We start from the raw sequence: 21,021 nt of genomic DNA on the forward strand, positions 1-21,021 counted from the left end.
AGAGAGAGAGAGAGAGAGAGAGAGAGAGAGAGAGAGAGCGCCAAGGAACAGTCACTTTTAAGTTGAGACACACTCTCTGCTTTTCATGGAAAAGCATGCACCCAACATGAACAGATGTTGTTTTATTGCCTTAAGCCTTTTTTTCTTTAAATAAACAACAAAACATACCCTTGTGTTTTCCTCACCACAATAAGAATTTTCATGACTTTATTACTTGAATTAGCTTTGCTTTAACCCTTTCACTTTCTTTTCAAAGTAGTACACTAAGCCTCTTTCCACTGAGATATCAAATGGTATGATGTGGAACAGAGGTAATAAAGAAACAGCCCAAGATTTTAGAACTCAGCTGCTCAGTAGGTATAACTGAGCCATTTAAAATAATTTTAATAATTTCTGATTGGCTCAGAAAAAAATCACGTTATAATGAGATGACATAATAACATATTAAACTATAAGAAGTATTATAAGAGGGTTTCCCTCAATGGACATTTTTATTCCCTCAAATATTCCCAGTGAAATGAAAGCCAAATGTGAAAATAAGAGCCTGAAAACTTCTCTTGGTAAAACATGTCATGGCAAAAAAAAAATCATTAAAAATGTTTCTTGACTAGATATAATTCCAATGGCAAATCTTTTCCAGAGCTATGATATTTAATATTAATAATGTAGATTGCATCTGCCAAATTTGGCATGAAATATGAATCACTATATTTGTAGCAGAGTCAATATGAACTTATTTATGTGTGTATCCCTGATTTAGTATTGTACTATATGCATTTTGGAAACTGTGTAATAAAATAATTTGGTGTTTCTCCTCTATATTCTTATCAGTTAAAATGACTAAAAGTAATTGAAAACCAATCTAAGGATATATAGAATAGTTTCAATGACAACTCCATTAAAAGTCAATGAGAGTCCCACGGCTAAAAACCAACCCAATACTTTGATAGAAAGCTGATTCATGGATAATTGCTTCCTCAGAGTAATTTTTCAATGATCAAATCAGCCACGTAAAAGTCCTGAAAATAAGTAGGTGGCCAATGACCATAGTATTTGGTCATTTTATGTACAATGGTCCTTGCCAAATCCTAACATCATTGAAGTTAGGCATATAAATTCAGGGCTTGCTATGTCTTGGGAGTGTGATAAAATCTAATTTAGTCTAAATGCTATGAATTACATTTACTATCAAAAATGATTATAACATTAAAACAAGGTTTTCATAGATGAAAAGTTTGAGCACAAATCTCAGGGCTTCTTCAAGTCTTCAAAGTGAAGAAAACAGAAATAATTTACAATACTCTCTAAAGAGGTTTTAACCCTATCTACTGCCTCCAGTCAAACAATACATTTCTGCCCTCTTCCCAAGCTCTTCATTAGCATGGCATTCTGAACTTCCTAATGAAAGACTAAAGACACTGAAATAAATTCTACAATAACCCTCCTCTCTTGAGATACCAACTGGCTTTGCACAGCAGATCTCTTTGTCCTTTGTGGCAAGTTATTTGCATGTCTTTTGGTTAATGGGGGAAAAAAATTAAAAACAGGGCATTCTTCAACTGCTTGGGTTTCTTTCTACTGATAACTTCCAATCCACTGTTTTCAAAACTACTGCACAAAAATGAAAACAAACTCAGGAAATAACTTAAAAGTTAATCTCATGAACATGTTTGAAAATGAGCTTAAAGTCAGAGTCCTCCTATGGTCACTTTCCCCTAAAATAAAATGGAATTAAATAGATCAAGGCCAGAAAGTGTAATGAAGCATTATTCCCTAAACACAAATTGTAATTAGTCTAATATGCCATTTAATTTAAAACTCATAGGAAAAAGGAATAATTTAAAAATCACAAAAGTTTTTGGCTTCTTTATTATGTAAAAACTAAAATATCCCAAAAGACACTTAGTATGTTTCCACATATGCCGAGTAAAGCAGAGAATTACTACAATTATATGAATAACCTACTACCAAGTAATGTTTTCACAATTATGGAGATCCATCAATATAAATATTTCTGCCTGAATAATTCTGAAAATTACCTTAATTTGCTAGTTTCTTTTGCATAAAACTTATAAATATTCTAGGAACCACTGACTACAACACTCAAATCTATTAATAGTCAAGAGAAAATTAAAATTATCTCATCAGACCAACAATATTCATTTACTTTTGTGATTTCTAACAGAAAGAAGGAAAAGGAAGAAATATATTTCTAACACAATTTAATCACTTGTAAGCAAAATAATGTATAATTTGATTAAACATGGTAAGAGAATTATAAAAATAGTTCATTTTAAATTATGATGCTTAAAAGAGTCAGATTCTTCCAAATCCATCTACTATAACTTGAGAGTGAGTCAATATAGAAATGCCATTAATTTGTTCAGGCCATTCTATTAGATACTACCTGATGAAGTAATCTCCCTAAAGCAATTAACTTATTTTCAAGAAGTATCTTCCATGCTGGAAAAATCTGACTCAACCTCTACCAATGGGATTTCCCTTGGGAATGCAAGAACATTTTGACCAATGATCACAGCAAGCATCTAATATATAGAATTATCCTCAAATTTTATGTTACGTAGATATTGTCCAAGGAAGTTGCCTCAGATAAATAGAAACTGGAAGACATAAGAACTAAACTTGGAAACTGTAATTACTTCAGTCTTATTATCACTTAACAAAATCCATGATTATTTTCCCCAAAGAAGACTTTTACTGAAGGAAAATCTTCCCTTGGGTAACCCAAAGATGAAATGAAATGATTTCTTTAAAAATAAAAAGAGCCAGGGGCAGCTAGGTAGTGCAGTGGCTAGAGCACCAGCCCTGAAATCAGGAGAACCTGAGGTTAAATCTTGTCTCAGTCACTTAATACTTCCTAACTGTGTGACCCTGGGCAAGTTACTTAGCTCCAATTGCCTCAGCAAAAATTAAAAAAAAAAATGAAAATAAAAGGAGCTTAGCTAGTTTCTTACCTTGAAGCCAATCTCGAAAGTAGTGTAACCACATTTTAGGGAGCTGTTTGTTTTCTTCCAACATGACATACTTCACACTGCTGAAACTTTTGTGAAGGTCGTAAAGTAAGTGCTGGATATTTGGGTAGTCTGCTTTCTGAGTAACTATATACATGTTGTAGAAAGAGAAATATTTGAACTGAGCTGCGATAAAGTCATATTCTCGGGTTTCTCGTGGCACAATATCAGTCAGATCCAGCCCATCTCTCACTCGAGTGGTTCCATACAGGCTGACTCCTAACAAACCCAGAAAAAGGAAGATAACCACAACCTGCAACAAAATAAAAGGCAGAGGATCAGAACCTGGGCAACTTAAGCATCCCTTCTCAAAGAGAGATGCATGCTACCATAAATACTCACAAGCAGGATACCACCATAGTGGCTCAAGATTAAATTAACATTAATGAGTTTCTCCTCTTGGGAATCAGATCAATATCAATCATGTCACTAGGAGTTATAAAAGAGATTTCACAACGATAATCTATTCAAAGAAACTCTAGGGGATATTTTCTACTAGAGATGCATAAAACATCCTCTGAATTCTTCTTTTTAAAATAAATAGATCAATGGGCCTTTGATCTTGACTTTGAGGAATCCTTTAGAATATCCAAGTGTAGCACACATTAAGTTGTTCTTTTCCCCCAAAAAAAACAAAAAAAGTGGTGGGGAAGAGGAAAGAAACAGGTAAATTTAATAATAATAATAATAATAATAATAATAATAATAATAACTAGCTTTCAAATAGTGCTTTTAAAGGTTTTAAAGGTTTACAAGATACTTTACAAATATTATTTCATTTTATCTTCACAACAATGACGGAAAGTGGGGGTTATTAGCCCCATTTTACAGAAAAAAAAATTGGATCAGACATTTAAGTGACTTGCTTAGCAGCATATAACTAAGTATCTGAGGCTGGATTTGAACTCAGAAGTTCATGAATCAAAGTCTAGCACTCTATCCATTGGTCCAGCTGGCTGCTTCATTTATTCTTCTCAAATATAAGTTTTCAACCTTTTTTGTATCATGTACTTCATTTTGTGTCATGGATAGTCAAGAAGTCTATGATTCCCTTCTCAGTGTAAGATTTTTGTTTGAACAAAATAAAATATGTGGTATGACAAAAGAAAATAATTATGTAGAAATACAGTTATTAAAACATTTTAAAACAGGTTCATGGGCCTTTTTTAAATGAAAGGTAGAATCATCTGTTTTTGACAGATTACCTTGGCTTTCGGTTTCAAGAGGAATGGTGCATAATGTTTCTCAGCAAAAGATGAAAGAGTCCACTTAGTACAAGGTGGCTCCAGGCAATGAAGATTTGAGTCTGAGAACTGAGAGAGCAAATCTCTTGTTGAGCTTGTACTTTCTGGACTATGGCAGCTGAGGTTATCCTGTGTCATGGTGACAGGCTGTACAGAGATCTCTGAGCGAGGTTCTGCGGTGGTATAATACACCTGGGTATGAGGGTCATATTCAGTGCGCAACTGAACTGTTGACTGCATGGTGATCTGAGTTTCATGAGCAAAGCTGTGACTGCTGTATGGCGGTGGAGGGCTGTAACGAGTGTTGTCATTGGGATCTGTGTAGGCCTGAGGTTCAACCTGAATGACTCTGCTGACACAAGGACTGAAAGGAATTGGGAAAAAAACAAAATACTGAAATTAATAAAATTCATCACTTGATATTTTTAATCTTATGCAACTTTGACTTAAGAAAAAAAAACCACTATTTTTAAAAAACTCAACAACTGTTCAGATTCATGCTGTGAACTCTGCAATATAAACCACTGATAATATGTCTTATTAGAATATCCTTCATACCTCTAACCTCTTTTGACCCTCCTCCAATAGCTCTGGATGAAGGGCAACCATTATCTACCCTTAATGGATGAGGGCTCTTGCCAATCATCACAAAACTAAGAAAAGACAGAATCAAGAGTGGAATCCAGGTTTCTTGACTCTTAGTCTAGACTTTTTTTGTTATATTATTATTAAGACAGTATATTTAAATCTAAAAGTGAAAATAATATGCAAATGACTTGATAAATACTCCAAAATCATTTATTTTTCTCAATGTGTTAAATAGTTAATGACCACCCCTCCCTTTATATGTTAAAAAAATCTGTATAACTCACTTCCAGCTGATCAATGATGGACAGAAACAACTACACCCAGAGAAGGAACACTGGGAATTGAATGTAAAATATTAGCACTACTGTCTATCTACCCAGGTTACTTATACCTTCGGAATCCAATACTTAATGTGCAACAAGAAAATTGGATTTACACACATATATTGTATCTAGGTTATATTGTAACACATGTAAAATGTATGAGATTGCCTGTCATCTAGGGGAGGGAGTAGAGGAAGGGAGGGGAAAACCTGGAAAAATGAATACAAGGGATAATGTTATAAAAAATTACTCATGCATATATACTGTCAAAAATGTATAATTATAAAATTAATTTTAAAATCTGTATAAAGAAAAATAAACTAATTAACCAGATGTCTGACCCTGAATATAGCCAATTAAAGCACACTGAATGATAGTGAATTTAACCTTCCCTTAACCCACTTTTATGACTTTTGAAATTCTTTTTTTCCAAAACTATATATGGTAAATATCCTTACTACCTAACTGACTTTATATTTATAAATTAGAATATGCTGTATAAATAGTACTGCTCTCTAAATACTGAATACAAATTTGATTATCACAGAGGTTTACCTTGTAAAACAACAGAAGATATCCAACCTCCTGTCCTCCCGTCTATATAGATCCATACTTAGAATAGCAGGGAAAATTAGCAGAACCATGGCAAAATTAAATACCACAACTATAGCAGCCTAAAAAAAAAAAGAAAAAAAGAAAAAAAAATCAAGGTCAGGAATAGGTTACTTCTCAAGATGGGAAATGATTTTAAAAAGACTTCAAGTTCCTTTGAATTTTACCCAGTAATACTTGAAGTAATATACTTGAATTTTTGAAACTGTAATCTTTGACAGTGAAGAATGATATAGCTAAATCAGAAAAATTCTAAGTAATGTAAAAATACATCCCTTCATGGGTTTACTAGTCTGTGACTTGGCTATGATCCCATCATTAAAAGACAATGATATATGTAACTTAAGAAAGAGAAAACAAATGTGGTCTAGGAATTAGAAAGCCTGGGTCCTAGTCCTCAGTTAAGCTATATAACTTTGGACAAGGCACTTATTCTGTTTCCTCATCTAATCAAATGAGATCATGTATGCAAATTTCTTTCCAAGTCTCAAAACCAACTATTTTCACCATCATTTGTAAAATATGAAAATAGCACTTAATAGGTCTTCTCTGAGGTTCTCCACTTTTTTAAGCCCTAAAAGACTTTGCTTTTCCTCAACAACCCCCAAACATCTTCCATTCCAGCCACATAATTGGGTGCTTTCTTTCCCTCTTGAAACTACTTTGTACAGACTTTAAATTTACTTTTCTCTATGAATATTATATCCCTCATAGTAGAATGTAAGTTCCTTGAGGGCAAGGATTATCTCTCTTTGTATATCTAGTTCTTATAACACACACAACTTTATAAATCTGTGAACTTAATGTCTATTATGTCTAATTGAATGCAATTAAAAATTCTGAGCATATAATTTAACTTTTTAAAGTTCTACTTATAAATTGCTATAAGAAAATTGAATCACACACACAAAGATAAAACAATGTAGATATTTTTAAGTGATTTTTTTAAAAAAAAACTTCCCTTTTTGTAAATTTCTAAAATGGCACTGATTTGACATTTTTAGAACTCATGCATAAGACAGATTGAGTATATCATGTCACCTTTTATAAACAAATTAAAATTTCAAACATTTCCTGTGGGGTTTTTAATCAGCTTCATATATCCTCTGCAATACCCTGTAGTGCTGCTTTGTATACATAATAAAAATAAAAGGTCGAGGATAGTAAAGCAGAAAAGAAATTCGTTTATATCATTATAGCATATAAAGAATAAATAAGTACAGATTTTTAAAAATCATTCCATAATGTAGCATAAACCTTAGGTTAGAGTTTAGCATTCCAGCAAACCTCCTTATGACTTAGTAAAGATCATAAAATTGGTCTGTATAGGCTAAGTCAACAGAGAGCCAGTTGAATAGAGAGATAAGTGAGAAGAAAGCTATTATAATTTTTTCTTCTGAAACTATAAATGATCAAAATTTAAATAAAAACACTTAGAGAATTAAAACAATAATTTTACAGTAAAAAACAAAATGTTTGTTAAGGGATAGCTAAATGCTAAATACTTTCAAACAGGGGAGAACACATGGGGAAAGAAAAAGTAGAAAAAGGTGAGAACTCAAAAATCTGAGTAATAATGATGATGTTAATAACTAGCATTTATATAATGCCTACTATGTGTTAACCACTGGGCTAAGAGCTCTTTACAAATATGATCTTCACAATAAGATCCCCATTTTACAGCGGAGGAAATGAGGCAAAAAAGTGATTCACTCAAGATCACACAACTAATTAGTGTCTAAGTCTACATTTGAACTCAGATCTTCCTGACTCCAGGCCTAGTCCTCTATTCACAACATCACCCAGAAAAAAAATGAGAGTGTTTAAAAGGGTTTATAATAAGAGGAATCTTAAGAGGTTAGACTATATCCTGCATATCTTAAAGACAGATGCTCTTAATAACTGACTGGATGAATTTCTGTGTTGCTTCCTTATAAGGAGAGAATTATAAAAATGATTTGCTTTATATTTAGTAACTTTTAATCTCCTTTAACAGTAAATTTTTAGATCCACCTTTTTATTCCTTAATGATCTTTCCCAATTGAAAATACTATGAAATGTTATCTGAAAGCAAACTCTAAATACTATGAAGATTTTACTATATCATATATTTAATATAAAAATGTCATAGAATTATATGACATATATTTATAATAGCTTTTTATTTTCAAAATACATGCAAAGATATAGTTTTCAACATTCACACTTGCAAAACCTCGTATTCCAAATTTTTCTCCCTTCCCCTACCCTTCCCCAGCAAGTAATATATGTTAAACATGTGCTATTCTTCTATGCATTTTTCTATATTTATCATACTGCACAAGAAAAATCAGATCAAAAAGCAAAAAAAGAGAAAAAAAGCTAGCAAACAACAACAAAAAAGGTGAAAATATTATGTGGTGATCCACATTCAGTCCCCACAGTCTACTTTCTGCATGCAGATGGCTCTCTCCATCACAAGTCTATTGGAATCGACCTGAATCACCTCATTGTTGAAAAGAGCCATGTATGATACATATTTTTATATTAAATATATTATATATAGTGTATATATGTATACACATATATATGTATGTATATAAATTTATATTTATATAAACATAATACTATGAAGATTTTAATACTATGAAGTTCTTTTATGCCTAAAATTTACACCAAACCATCACTTAGTACATTCAGGGAAAGATCTGGGATCTCTGAGAATTCTCTGAATAAAACTGGGCATGCATCATATAGCCTTATCATATGATGCTGGGCATGCATCATATAGCCTTATACCACATAGAGGCAATATAGATTTAAGAGATTTGTAATTTCATTTGAGGGGAGGTTTGTCTTTAATGTCTCCCCAGTATCTCACTCATTATTTTGGTCTTCTTTGACATTTAATAAAAAATTGATGAATGAATGAATCAAAATCAAAGCCATTCATTTCCTAGTAACTTCTTTTAAATGAAATTATAAAATATTCTTCTTTTTAAAGAAGTTTATCCATTTTAAAATTTGTTTTTATTCTTCCTAAGGAGAGACTTATGAAAAAAAAGTCTGTGGAATATATATGATGCTGAGGATTTCTGAACTGCTTTATGCCCTAGAGATTAAGTATAGAAGGACTGTTTTTCCAACCCTACTATTTTCAATAGTGGAAAGTAAGGAACATAGAATATGGAGACTAGAGTAGGAGGAGGTAGTATTAGTCCTAGGAAAAAGAAACATGTGGGCAAAGCAATCAAAAAGAAAACTTTTCATGGTTTTCTTGTTTTTCTTTTCTTTCTTTATTTCTTTTTTTAAGGTATAAATGGGAAGCATAGACTATATTTCTGGTGAGGGAGTGATATCTGAAATGGAATGAAACACACATTTTGTGGTTTCCCCCCCATTAATATCAGTGATTCTATCCCTTAGAAAATCCAGCTGCTACTCTTGCATCTGTTAAGTGAAGTGAAAGAATAATAGTTGTTTGTGCTGGAGTCACTGAGAGAGAAGCCAAGCAAGGCTAGTAGGTTGGGGCCCTACCTAAGGTATGTGCTGCTTTTTTCCATTCCTGGCAGACCACCCAAGGAGAGTGGGTGTATATCATAGCCAGAGGTGATGAGCAGCCAAGGATGCCTGTCATTTAGACTTCCACCTTATGGATGACGATTGGTAATTCCCTTCTGATAGAACATGAAGAGCCCAGATGTTCCCTCTTTCAATACCCTTAGCACCCCAAGGCTTTACTTTTATTAATTAAATTCTTATAACAGCAGTATAGAAAGTTGTTGGTGCCAGAAAAGGAAAGCAATGAGTCTTTTTAAAAAATTATATTTAAACAGGCAAGGCCAGTTTCTTGACAGCTCCACATTCTAAAGGAACTATGGATATTTCTTAGAGTAAATAGTATCCTAAGAGAAAAGCAGCTTGGAATGGTGGATAATGAGCTAACTTCAGAGAAAGGAAGTCCCAGGTTCAAGTCCCACCTTTGACATATTAACTCTGTAACTGTAGGCAAATAACTAAACCTTCTTTGAATGCCTTCAGACAACTTTATAAAATAGTAAATTGTATGGAAGCTGTTGATCTGTACTGGCAAAGGAAGCTTCTTGCAGGGACCTCCCAATACAAACTATAATTAAAAGGATAATTAGCCCATATAGGAATATATACATCTATTGATATGCAAAAACAAATATAATAACACATTTTGTTATGTTAGTTGTAAAGATAAAAAAATCTATACATTTTGATTTCATACATTTTATACTCTGATAAGAAAAAAACCCCATCCCTCTCTATTTCTTAAAAAAAAAAAAAAGGATACATTAAGTACAAAATGCTCCCTAATATTATATTAATACTGATTTGGCATATTAGTACATATTTTTCCCTAATAATTCTGAATTAATTCACACTCGATATTGCTATTATCTATAAAAGGATACAATCTGACTAATGTATTAAAATGCATGTAAAAATGATAGAGTTCTTTATTTTGCCATAAAAGTTACAAATGTAGTTATTAGGAAAGTATTTTTAACTTCCATTATGCACAATTAAGAAGTATCCTTGATGAAGCAATTCTTCCTATACCTAAAATAATGTGGCAAATTATAGTGGGGGAGGAGTACAGGAAAATTTTCAGGCCATTGCATCATAGTTCACTAAGTGGTACTCCAATGGTCTAGAAGTTAATGAACCTTTCCCAAAGGCCAAACTTCTACTCAGGAAGCAACTATTATTAATGAAATGTTAATTAATATTTGAAAAATTAAGACAATTTCTAAAAGTAGTAGGATTTCAACTACAAAGCCTTTGGCCCCCTACTCTTTTCACTAATGTCCTTCTTGCTTTTAGAATGGCTTTTCCAAACCAGTGGACACCTGCTGAAATCCTAGCCACCATTCAAGGACCTGCATGAATGCCATTCTCCACTCATAATCAGAAATGACCTCTTCTCCGTCTTTGAACTTCATTTGTTCTTTTATCATCCAATACATATATCCCTTAAGATGGAAAAGTAAAGGGTAGGAGGAGTCTCAGGAAACTCAAACAAATAAGGAGCATATGACAGAATCTTAATTGCAGAGTCATTATAGACTTCCTATGAGCTGAATCCCCAACTTTCAGGCAAGTATCAAATGCTGTTACCATATACTAAATGTTTGGAAGAAGGGAGATACTGACATACATAAAAATAAAAGCGATAGCATGATATAGATAAAAGAATACTGGATTCAAGGTCAGAGGAGCTCAAATCCTGACCTTACTACTTGTGGCTAATTTGCATATGTCATTTAACTTCTTTGGACTCAAGTTTCCTCATCTACAAAATGAGGAGATTGGATTACATGATCTACATGATCTAAGATCCTTTTAAACTCTTAATGGATGACCCTATTGAGCCTCAGTAGGGGCACTGTACCACAATGTATGTGTTCTGTACCACAGAAGCATATATAAAACCCCAAAGAAGGAATCAATGAAGTTTGTGCCTTTCTCTCCTTTCATTACTGATTAATTGGTTGATTTCTTCCCTTCCTGTTAATTGAAATATAGGCATATGAATCAATAATCAATCACCAAGAACTTATCAAACATCTATGTATTAGGCAATATACTATGTGGAAAAAAGTATGTTGAAAAATTCACAGTCTACTCAGAGAAATCTAAAGGGTGTTTTATACCAATCAAATTGGTATTGACAATAGTAATCACCCATGAAACACCTTAGTTTAAAGCCTTTTTGATGTGTCCTTCATTTTCCTAGCTTTTCTTAAGTTCCCAAAGAATTATCTTATTTCACGTGATCATGTGATAATAAAGAAAAGTGGGAAGAAACTAAGGGCATCTCTATTTCTAAATATACTGTACTAGACAAATGTAAACTGCTCTTTTTGCTTAGTGTTTTTTGATGTTGAGGAGAGGGAAAGAAAAGAAAAGAAGAAACTATTTTACGCTCTTTAAGGTGCATCAGGAGAAAGCAAAAACCACCAGTGTTTTCTTGTTTAAACTAACATTAAATAAAGAGGAAAAATTTAGGAGAATGACATATGAGTTAAATGGAGTTTAAGGTATAAGTTAGGAATTCCATAAAGAAGTATAGTTTACTAGGGATGATTTTGCATTTTGATGATGGTATTGTGATTAAAAGAAACATCAGCTATTGAAAAATCATCTCATTCATATTGGTCACACCTTATGACATGCAAAACAAAGACATCGAAAGCCCTGACAATGTATTTAGAGAGCAAAGAGGAGGCATGGACCCTGCCTAATGGGGTCTGAGTCTAAACACTCTTCCCATTTGGAACAATAAGGAGTTCTGTTCTGGGATTTTTTCATTGAAGAGCAAATGCCATTCAGTTACCAGCAGAGCCCCAGTGCAGGTCACTGGGTGCATACTTGACACATTATTTTGCCCCAAAGGACTGGAGATGGTGTCACTGCTTATTTGTATAAAGATGGGATTTGGACAGATGCATGAAGAGATCAGACATTTCAATATCACCAGAAAAATTCACCTACTTCTTTTAATAAGGCTGGAAAAAGTTCTACTGGGGTGCAGGGGGTGGAGTTGGAGGAATAAAATGGATGTTAACATCTGTTTCTTTATAGGATTGAACAATTTTGCTTCACTCCAGATCCTTACTTAACCTGTGGGAGTCTCTCCAATGTAAACATAATGAATACAACTGGATACAAATGATCACAATTGGGTACATTTTAGAAAAAGAGAATTTGTAAAGCCTATTTGCCAGTGGAAGATGTCAATAGATTTTTTTAAAAGTGATCAAAATATCTTTTAAGTAGCAACTCTTTTAGAGTATTGAAGTAATTATGACATTTTTGGGATATTGAACAAGCCACAGTTTCCCAGTGTATAAACAATTCCTGGAGCATAAAGGAGGATGTCTTGGGATGAAAGCAGAGTTTACTAAATAGTGCTCTAGTGGCTTGAATCAAAAATGCAGTGTACTAAAGACTATTTTTTCTCCAAGGAGATTTTTTTAAAAACTATGTAAAAGGGTTCTTATAAAAATTTTGCATGGGTAATCTTTAGTATGGCCAAAAGACCAAGTTAAATAAAACAAAAGAAAATATGAGTTTTATCTTTGTTTCATCTGTATTGCTGAAATAGAAATAAAGAAATGAAAGGAGAAAAAGAGAGAGATGGGGGAAGGGTAGAAAGATTAGATTTTTTTTTTTTTTGAGATAAAAAGATTTGGGCTAAGTGGCTTTCCAAAGTCCTTCTGGTTCTAGGATTCTAAAGTTATAGCTGTGTTAATAGTTTTGCTGAGAACGGTTTATTTGTTAGCTTAAGTTAAGAAGTTGAGTTAAAGTACTGAGTGCAGTCCAGTTTGAAAGATTTTTTGCATTCTGGTATATTTGGGAAATTCAAATATATGATGAATCCCTAAAAGTCAAATAATGACTATGATGACACAAGCCTAATTCAGACAAAAAAAATCACAAGTTAAACAATATATCACAAAACACTAATTAATTTACTAATTGACTTTTCTGTTCATGTTTTACTACAACCTCCCTCTCACCAATATTTTTAAACTTAACAATATCAAAAAAGTAAGGTAATATGAATAAACAGAACTAGGAGAAAATGATATTTTATGATATTCATCCATGTAATTAAAAAACTTCAGAAATTATGTCATATATATATATATATACATAAATATATATTTAATTTTATTTATTTATTTTTTTCCTGAGGCTGGGGTTAAGTGACTTGCCCAGGGTCACACAGCTAGGAAGTGTTAAGTGTCTGAGACCAGATTTGAACTCCGGTCCTCCTGAATTCAGGGCTGGTGCTCTATCCACTGTGCCACCTAGCCGCCTTTATATATATATACACACATATATATATACATATGTATATAATATAATAATATGTAATAATATAATATAATAATAATATAATATATATAACATATATATATGAAATATATATATATATATATATATATATATATATATATATATAATATGTATTTAATCACTCTTGATTCTTTTTCAGACAGGGACCAGTGTTTTTTGTTTTGTTCTGTTCTCATTTTATCTTTGTATTCCCTTAATTTAACAGAGTCCTTTGAACATAGTTAGTTGTTGATAAATGTACACTAAATGGAACTGAATTTAGTCAGCCCTATGTAACTGATAAACTTGGGGGAATTTTCAAAGAAATTCTCAGAATTCTTACATTGATAATTTGGAGACTGGAAAAACTGAGGAAAATATTTTTAAAAATACTCTCAGATACAAAACTTACTAGTTTTTACTAGCTTTCTAACTTCTTGGAAACTTAGGATAAGGGCAAATTCTTTACTATGAGAATGACATACATAAAAGCTAGGACCTGCTGAACAACTGTTTTGCGACACCTAAACTCTAGATTGAAGTTTTAAATCTGATTAGCCATCTGTATATATTCCATAAAGAAAATAAATAACCCATGAATTCCCTTACAAGTATTTCTTTCTAAGTCTGTGAAACCTGAGTATCTGAATTGAGACTTTTCAAGCATTTCTAAGAATCTCTGAACCTACTAGAAACTTACCTGGAGTGAAAATGCCCGAAGAGCAGGAATAGGGATTAAAGCTGCCATAAAGAAGGCTGTGACATTGCTGATCGAAGTGAGGGCCACACTGGCTCCAGTTCGCTTCAAACATTCCCCTGTCCTGTCCTGAAAATGATATATAGCACCTTTTAAAATTTCATACAGTTAAATTAACTATTAATTAATTTAACTTAAGAGCAAACTTCTAAGTGATTACTATGTACTAAGCACTAGTCAGAAAATCTAGAGTGGTTTCTTCCCTCAAGGAGTTCATAATCTTACAAGTGGAAGATAATATGCAAATATCTATGCATATACAAGATACTTTCAGGTAAAGATAATCTCTGAAGGAAAGTACAAGCTTTGAGGGGGACCAGGAAAGGCTTATTGGAGAAGGTAGGATTTTAGTTACACCTTGAAGAAGTTGGGAGGCTGACAAGAAGAAAATGAATACCAGGTAGAGGGAAGAGGCAGTGAATGTTCAGTGAGAATCACTAAGGAGAGCAGTATCACTGAATTGTAGAATATGTGAAAACTGGAAAAGTAGGAAGGAACCAAGCTATGAAGAGTTTTGAAAGCCATTTAAATAAGTTTTTATATTTGGTCCTAGAGCTAAAGGGATTAAGCCATAATCCAATTCAATTATAAAGCAATTTGATATAACTACAATATGTTTAACTGTATCTCCTATTTCCAGCATTAATAATGGTATCTTCAATATTTTTTAAGAAAGCATATAGCTACTAAATTATCATAAATGCATTTTAAAAATTACATTACAGTTAAATGAGTGTCATATAATAATTTTAAAAGGTTAATAAAAGACAGCATAGCTTTAGAATTGAAATTTCAGTAAATGATATCATACAGAAATATTTATTTTATTAATGAGGACATGCATTGTGTCAAGTCATCCGTTTTCAATTCTTTTCAAACAACAAAACCGTCATGCATTGACTTCACCATTAAACTATTTGTCTTCTTGAGTGCTAGCATTGAATATTCTTTTGAAAAGCATGTTGCAATAAGCCAAGAGACCACACAAAGATTTATCCTTTATTCAGAAGTTTGGAAATATTCCTTTTCTTTTGAAATATTCTTTTTCAAATTTAAAGCTCTGCTTACTTTTTATATAAGAGTACATAAAAACTTATTTGTAATGACCAAAGACTAAGTTACTAAACAAAAATTGTGCAGTGAATCTAGTTTTCGGAAAACTAAAATAAAACCAAAAATCAGGCAGATACATATTTCTTTGGAAAAGCCATAGTACACAGAAAGAAACTCTCTTTCATCTTTAAAAAGAAAGCAGGTGTTTCAAGAGCACTTTGAATGTAAGGATAACAGTTCTCCAGGAATTCTTGTGGGTCTCTTTAAAGTTCACCTCATTTAAAATAAGTGTCATTTAACAAAAATTAGGGGAAACCTCACTTTTTCTTCTAATATAGCATATCTCTTAATGTTCCAAACAAATTCTTCTGAACCCAGCCACTTGATTATAATATTTACCATCAAAAAATGAGCTTAAATAAAAGGAATATACTACTACTAATTGTATTTGTGTTTGCCACTGGCTCCCTCTCATTTTTCCCCCATCTCTTCCCATTACCTCAAAAGGGATTCTTTTATTTTGCCCCGTTTCACTGAATGCATGTGCCAAAAGGAAAACATCATCCACACCGACTCCAAGAGCAAGAAAAGGCAAAACCTATGCAAAGAGAGTTAACAATGGTTTTGTTAAACTGATGACCCACTGTTTCATTGACTGGTCAAGCTACTTAGAGCAACACCTCAAGCAACCTCTTAAGAAATAGACTACACAATGAAGTCTATCATCTTTTTCTATAGCTCTTTTGAGATTACCCTTTCAGATTTCTAGCAGCTTAGTGCTTTTATAACTCAATCTCTAACACAGAACTATATATTAGATCACTAAATACAAAAAGCTTTGAGTTTTTCAAAGTAAAAAGGGATGGAAAGAGATTTTAAAAAACCAAAACAAAGTAAAATCTATACTGACAATTCTTCCCTCTCTAAAGACTCACTCAAAACATTTATTCACTCTTCTAAATCTTTCTGGATTGGACAACTTAATGAACAATACTACTAAGTACATGTCCTAGTGGAAAAGAATCCAAAATCCTTTGCCATATGAAATAAAAATGGTTAATTCAAACTCTGGAGAAGGAGTAGGTGCAAATGAACATCAAATGAATGATTCCTTGAGTACCTGAGTTGTTGCAGCATTAAAGGAAATTCCAATCAATGAGCACAGGCCCAATCCTGCAGCTACCGACAGTGCAACCAACAGGACGCCAGCCAGTCCCACAGCACCCTGGGATTTGGCACAGTCCCATCGAAGCATAGTTAAACAGGCATAGGCGAGCTGTAAGCAAAGCAATGAGGGTTGGGGTGGGAAGGAATAGAGGGGAATTGGGAGAAACAGGAATAGAAGAAGAAAAATAACACAAGAGCCAAATATTAAAACATATAAGATGATTCAACAATTTTCCCAACTCTGACCCCATATCAAATATGCATGTGGATATGGATTATAAAGAATACATAAAACTAATGATACTAGAAAGTCAAAGATGGCCAAATTGCAAATGATAAAAGGGCTCATATTTTAATTTTAAAATCATTATAAAGTTTGAAAGTTAAATGTTAACAGCCAACTAGTATGGAATTGGGGAGGATCAAGAGACTAGAATCCCTTTTTACCATTAATAAGTAGCCACTAGCAACTCGGATAACGCTGACATCTGAAAAGGATTTCAGGATGTCATCCAGAGTAGTTGTAGTAAAAGAAAGCACCTTCTGGGTAGAGTTTTGTGAAACACTCTGATGAACCACCTATGGAAAAAAAAATAACAAAAAGTCAGAAATACCAAATAAAACGATGGATTCAATTAGGATTCAAAATTTTGAGACTCCCCTCCCAAAAAATCATTAAAAGAAAAAAAATTCTCTATATAATATAGGATGGTTGAGCTTGAACTCATCATCATAGAATCATAAAATTTGAAAGTTAAAAGTGACTTTAGTGGTCATCCAATTCAACCCATTAAATGACAAGATGATTCTAGGACAATGAAGACAATTTCTTTTTAAATATATAATCTATAGAGAGTATCACTGCAGTTCATAGAATCATAACAGGCTTAGAACTTTATGTGATTTTATATGTCAGTTATTCCAACCTCACACTTTATGGATGAGGAAAATGAGACCCAGAGTAAAGTGAAGAGACTTCATACAGTCACATAGTGAGTATATAGCAGACTAAGAATGAAACCTAGACTGGCTCAAAATCAAAGGCTTTTTTTTTTTATGTTATGTCATCCTTACTTCCATTCATTCAAAATGACTAATTTTTTTTAAGTTAAAAAGACAAATATCCATGAATTACAAATCCTTCCTTTTTCTATCATAACTCTATGGTTAATCGTAACTATATCAATTTTTGCCCTTAATAGAAAACAACAAATTCTTAAGGGCACTCCTCCCCTTCTTCATTGGCTAGCCACTTTTAAAAGGTCATAAGCAGCTCAATCGAGGTCACTGCTTGGGAAACAAAGGCCAAATAATATCACATGACCTCGCCAATGGGACTGCAGCTGTGAGCAGATTTTGATGCCTTGCTAATGTTTTCCAGACACCTTTTCTAACTGACCAACTGCCTTTATACAGTGTTATGGTTTAGATCTACAATTCACATTTGGACACTCAAAATATTTTAGATAACACCAGAGGAAATAAGGTTTTCATTTTTAAACTTTTAGTTTTAGGGATCTAAGAATTAAATCTCCACATTAGAAAAAATAGGAGTATTTTATAGTCACCAAATTCTCAGTAATATTACAGTAAAAAGTTAATTGCATCTGGCAATGAATTTTATTAAATTGTATTTTTTTTAAGTCTTTTTAAGTTTTAAAAATGAAATTTATTCCTATGTTTTTGTTTTTATATCAACTAGATTTCTGCTGTATACCTTCTTTCAGAGTGATTCCTTTTAAAAAAGAAGCCAGGCAGGGAGACAAAAAAGAAGGAAGAAGGAGGGAAGGAAAGAAAGAAAAAAGGAAGGAGGAAAGAAAGAAGGAAAGGAAAAAGGAAGAAAGAAGGAAGGAGAAGAAAGGAAAGAAGGAAGAAAGGAAAAGAAGGAAAGATGGAAGAAAGGACTTCAGTAAAACTAAATAAGACATCAATTGTGTATGGCAGTATAAGCAATGTTGTATACTCTTAAATTCCCAGCTGTACAAAGACGAGAATGAGGGAAGTGCATTTTCTGTCAAATTTGATCATTACAAAATATAACATCTTTTGTAAAATGGTAAAATTGGTGATGGGATTTTAATACCAAACCTAGATTAAATGCACGGCTTCTGATGGACTTGGTCATGACTTCTGGATGACTTTGTAATTTACCTCAACATACATTCTCTGCCAGGCCTCCAGAATTGCTGCTGCCTTGTCTTCATTCCAGTTTATATGTGAAACATATTCATAGCCCTTGAAGTGTTCATACATTTGCTTGGGAGTCATTAGTTGAAACATAGTTTGTAAAGCCTGAGCACTGTAACAGAAGTTGGGGGAGGGAGGAAGAGGCATAAAATAAACATTTCCAGGAAGCGATTTTCATGGCATCAAATCCCGAATGAGGGCCTCCGACTAAGTTACAGGAATTCTTTTCTTTTCCATAGCACATGTTCCCATTACAAGTGAACCTGAGTAATTATCCTATTTAGTCACTTAGAATACAGATTTATGTGTCATATAAAAGGTGTAATTTTACACACTTTTTAAAGAGATAAGCACAAAAATTAAATTAATAGTTGATTTCCTTTTCTTGGTTTCCATTATATAAAACAGGAAGAATAGAAGAGAGGATAGTATGACTAGATATAATAGAGCTCAGTCATAATGCATAGTTGCTCATCTAGAGGCCCCAGACTGGTTTTCTTTGGGGGATAAATGTCAGATACTTGACAAGAACTCTATAAGGGCACAAAGATTTGCTAACATTATGAAATTGTATTTTAGCACATCTTGAACAGCTGATTTAGCTGGCTGGTTTTTTTTTTTTTTGTTTTTTTTTAAAGATAAATTAGGACATGAACAATAACCCTAATCCTTCTTATTGGATTCTTAGGCTTTAATTTTCTGTTTTATGAAATAAGTTTATCACCAAAAAAAAAAAAAAAAGGCTATATTGATTTCAATATTTTTTTTTTGTCTCCTTATGTCACTCTCTAGGACAGTAGTCATTTATCCACTTAACTCCACTCCAGGGCACAGAAGTCCTGGCTTCATTTCTGACCTGGCTCCATTTTTGATCTGGGTCATTTTGTCTCTCCTTGGGTGGCCTTTGGCCCTCCTGTTCCCAGGGCAGATCATTATACTGAGACCAGAATTGGTGGAATATCCTGTTGCTCTATATCTCTGCTGTTGCTGTTGAGTCTTTTCTGACTCCATGAAGTTTTCTTGGCAAGGATACTAGAGTGGTTTTCAATTTCCATCTCCAGTAGATTAAGGCATACAGATTAAGTGACTTGCACACATTAAATTTTTGAGGTTGCATTTGAACTCAAGTCTTCCTGACTCCAGTAAATGACCCCATTTACTGAACGACCTAGCTGTCTATAGCTCTACTGTATCTCAGAACTCCCAAACTCAATTGATCCACCAGCATCAGTCTTCCCAGAAGAGACTACAGGTGTGAGCCAACATGTCCAGCTTGATTTCAATATTCAGTAACCTTGACTGTCTAGAATCCTGGATGATATTAAATATCTTAATGGAAATTATTTTAATTTTTTCATAAAGTCAACATAACATATATTCAGACTGATCTGGTTTACTTATTTTGTTTCCTACTATTTTATTATAACATTGCTAACTGGTATTAATAGTTGAATATTAATAAACATACACTTGTCAACGTCAGGCTCTCAAGAAAGAAAAACAAAAGAAAGATTTGGACTTGACTTTTTGGGATATATATTACCTGACGAGTTTTCCAGTGCTGTTCTTGACTGTACCACCCACAATCAACTCCTCCTGCCAGTGCATGTACTTTTTGGATAATCCATGACATCCACCATTCAAAACAAGGGCCACATCAAGAGGCTAAAATAAAAGACAGCCACATAATTGTATGAATTAGTAGGCAGGTCACATGCCATGTTAAAATCTAGTGAATTAAGAACTTGTTACACAGGAGATGTTAATAACAAGTTTGATGGAGAGGTGTGTGGCAAATTTTAAAGAAAAATGTAATTCTACAGAAGAGATTTAAGATCAGGGATCATATTTTAATAGTAGAAGTGGTAAAAAGGAGTTAGAGTTGATTAGAAACAAAGAATTTTCTCTCTCCCTTGTCCCATTTTAAATGAGGCAATAAACAAACTTACTCTGGTTGAATTTTTGTTAGGGGCTGTGAGTGGGCAGTCAGGATCAGCAGGATTGAGGCAGGGTCGATCCATATAACCATGACCAACCTCTGCTTTATTCAGCATTTCCTCCCAGCTGTCCACTTGATAGTTTATTTTCTTTAACTCTTCCAGGAATTCCAAGGGGTCAAAGTTTGTCCACTGCAAAGGAGGTTTACCTCTGTAAAAGAAATTAGGGAAGGGACAATGAAAAACATTTTTAAAAAAAATTCCACT

The 21,021-nt window shown here is 33.2% G+C and overlaps 1 protein-coding gene across 2 annotated transcripts in view; it reads right to left on the reverse strand.

Annotated features, from left to right (window-relative positions):
* PTCH1 (patched 1) overlaps positions 1-21,021 on the reverse strand; it is an 85,912-nt gene that overhangs the window by 24,457 nt on the left and 40,434 nt on the right. For both annotated transcript variants that reach the window (XM_074281685.1, XM_074281684.1), the window contains exons 6-15: positions 20,767-20,965; positions 20,361-20,482; positions 18,782-18,929; positions 17,078-17,209; positions 16,584-16,739; positions 15,963-16,061; positions 14,354-14,479; positions 5,743-5,861; positions 4,238-4,640; positions 2,976-3,285 (exon numbers count right to left, since the gene is read on the reverse strand). In XM_074281685.1, the coding sequence (XP_074137786.1) occupies positions 2,976-3,285; positions 4,238-4,640; positions 5,743-5,861; positions 14,354-14,479; positions 15,963-16,061; positions 16,584-16,739; positions 17,078-17,209; positions 18,782-18,929; positions 20,361-20,482; positions 20,767-20,965 (1,814 nt within the window). The remainder of the gene's footprint in view (positions 1-2,975; positions 3,286-4,237; positions 4,641-5,742; positions 5,862-14,353; positions 14,480-15,962; positions 16,062-16,583; positions 16,740-17,077; positions 17,210-18,781; positions 18,930-20,360; positions 20,483-20,766; positions 20,966-21,021) is intronic.

This window comes from Sminthopsis crassicaudata, chromosome 1 (genome assembly GCF_048593235.1).
Source record: "Sminthopsis crassicaudata isolate SCR6 chromosome 1, ASM4859323v1, whole genome shotgun sequence".
NCBI lineage: Eukaryota > Metazoa > Chordata > Mammalia > Dasyuromorphia > Dasyuridae > Sminthopsis > Sminthopsis crassicaudata.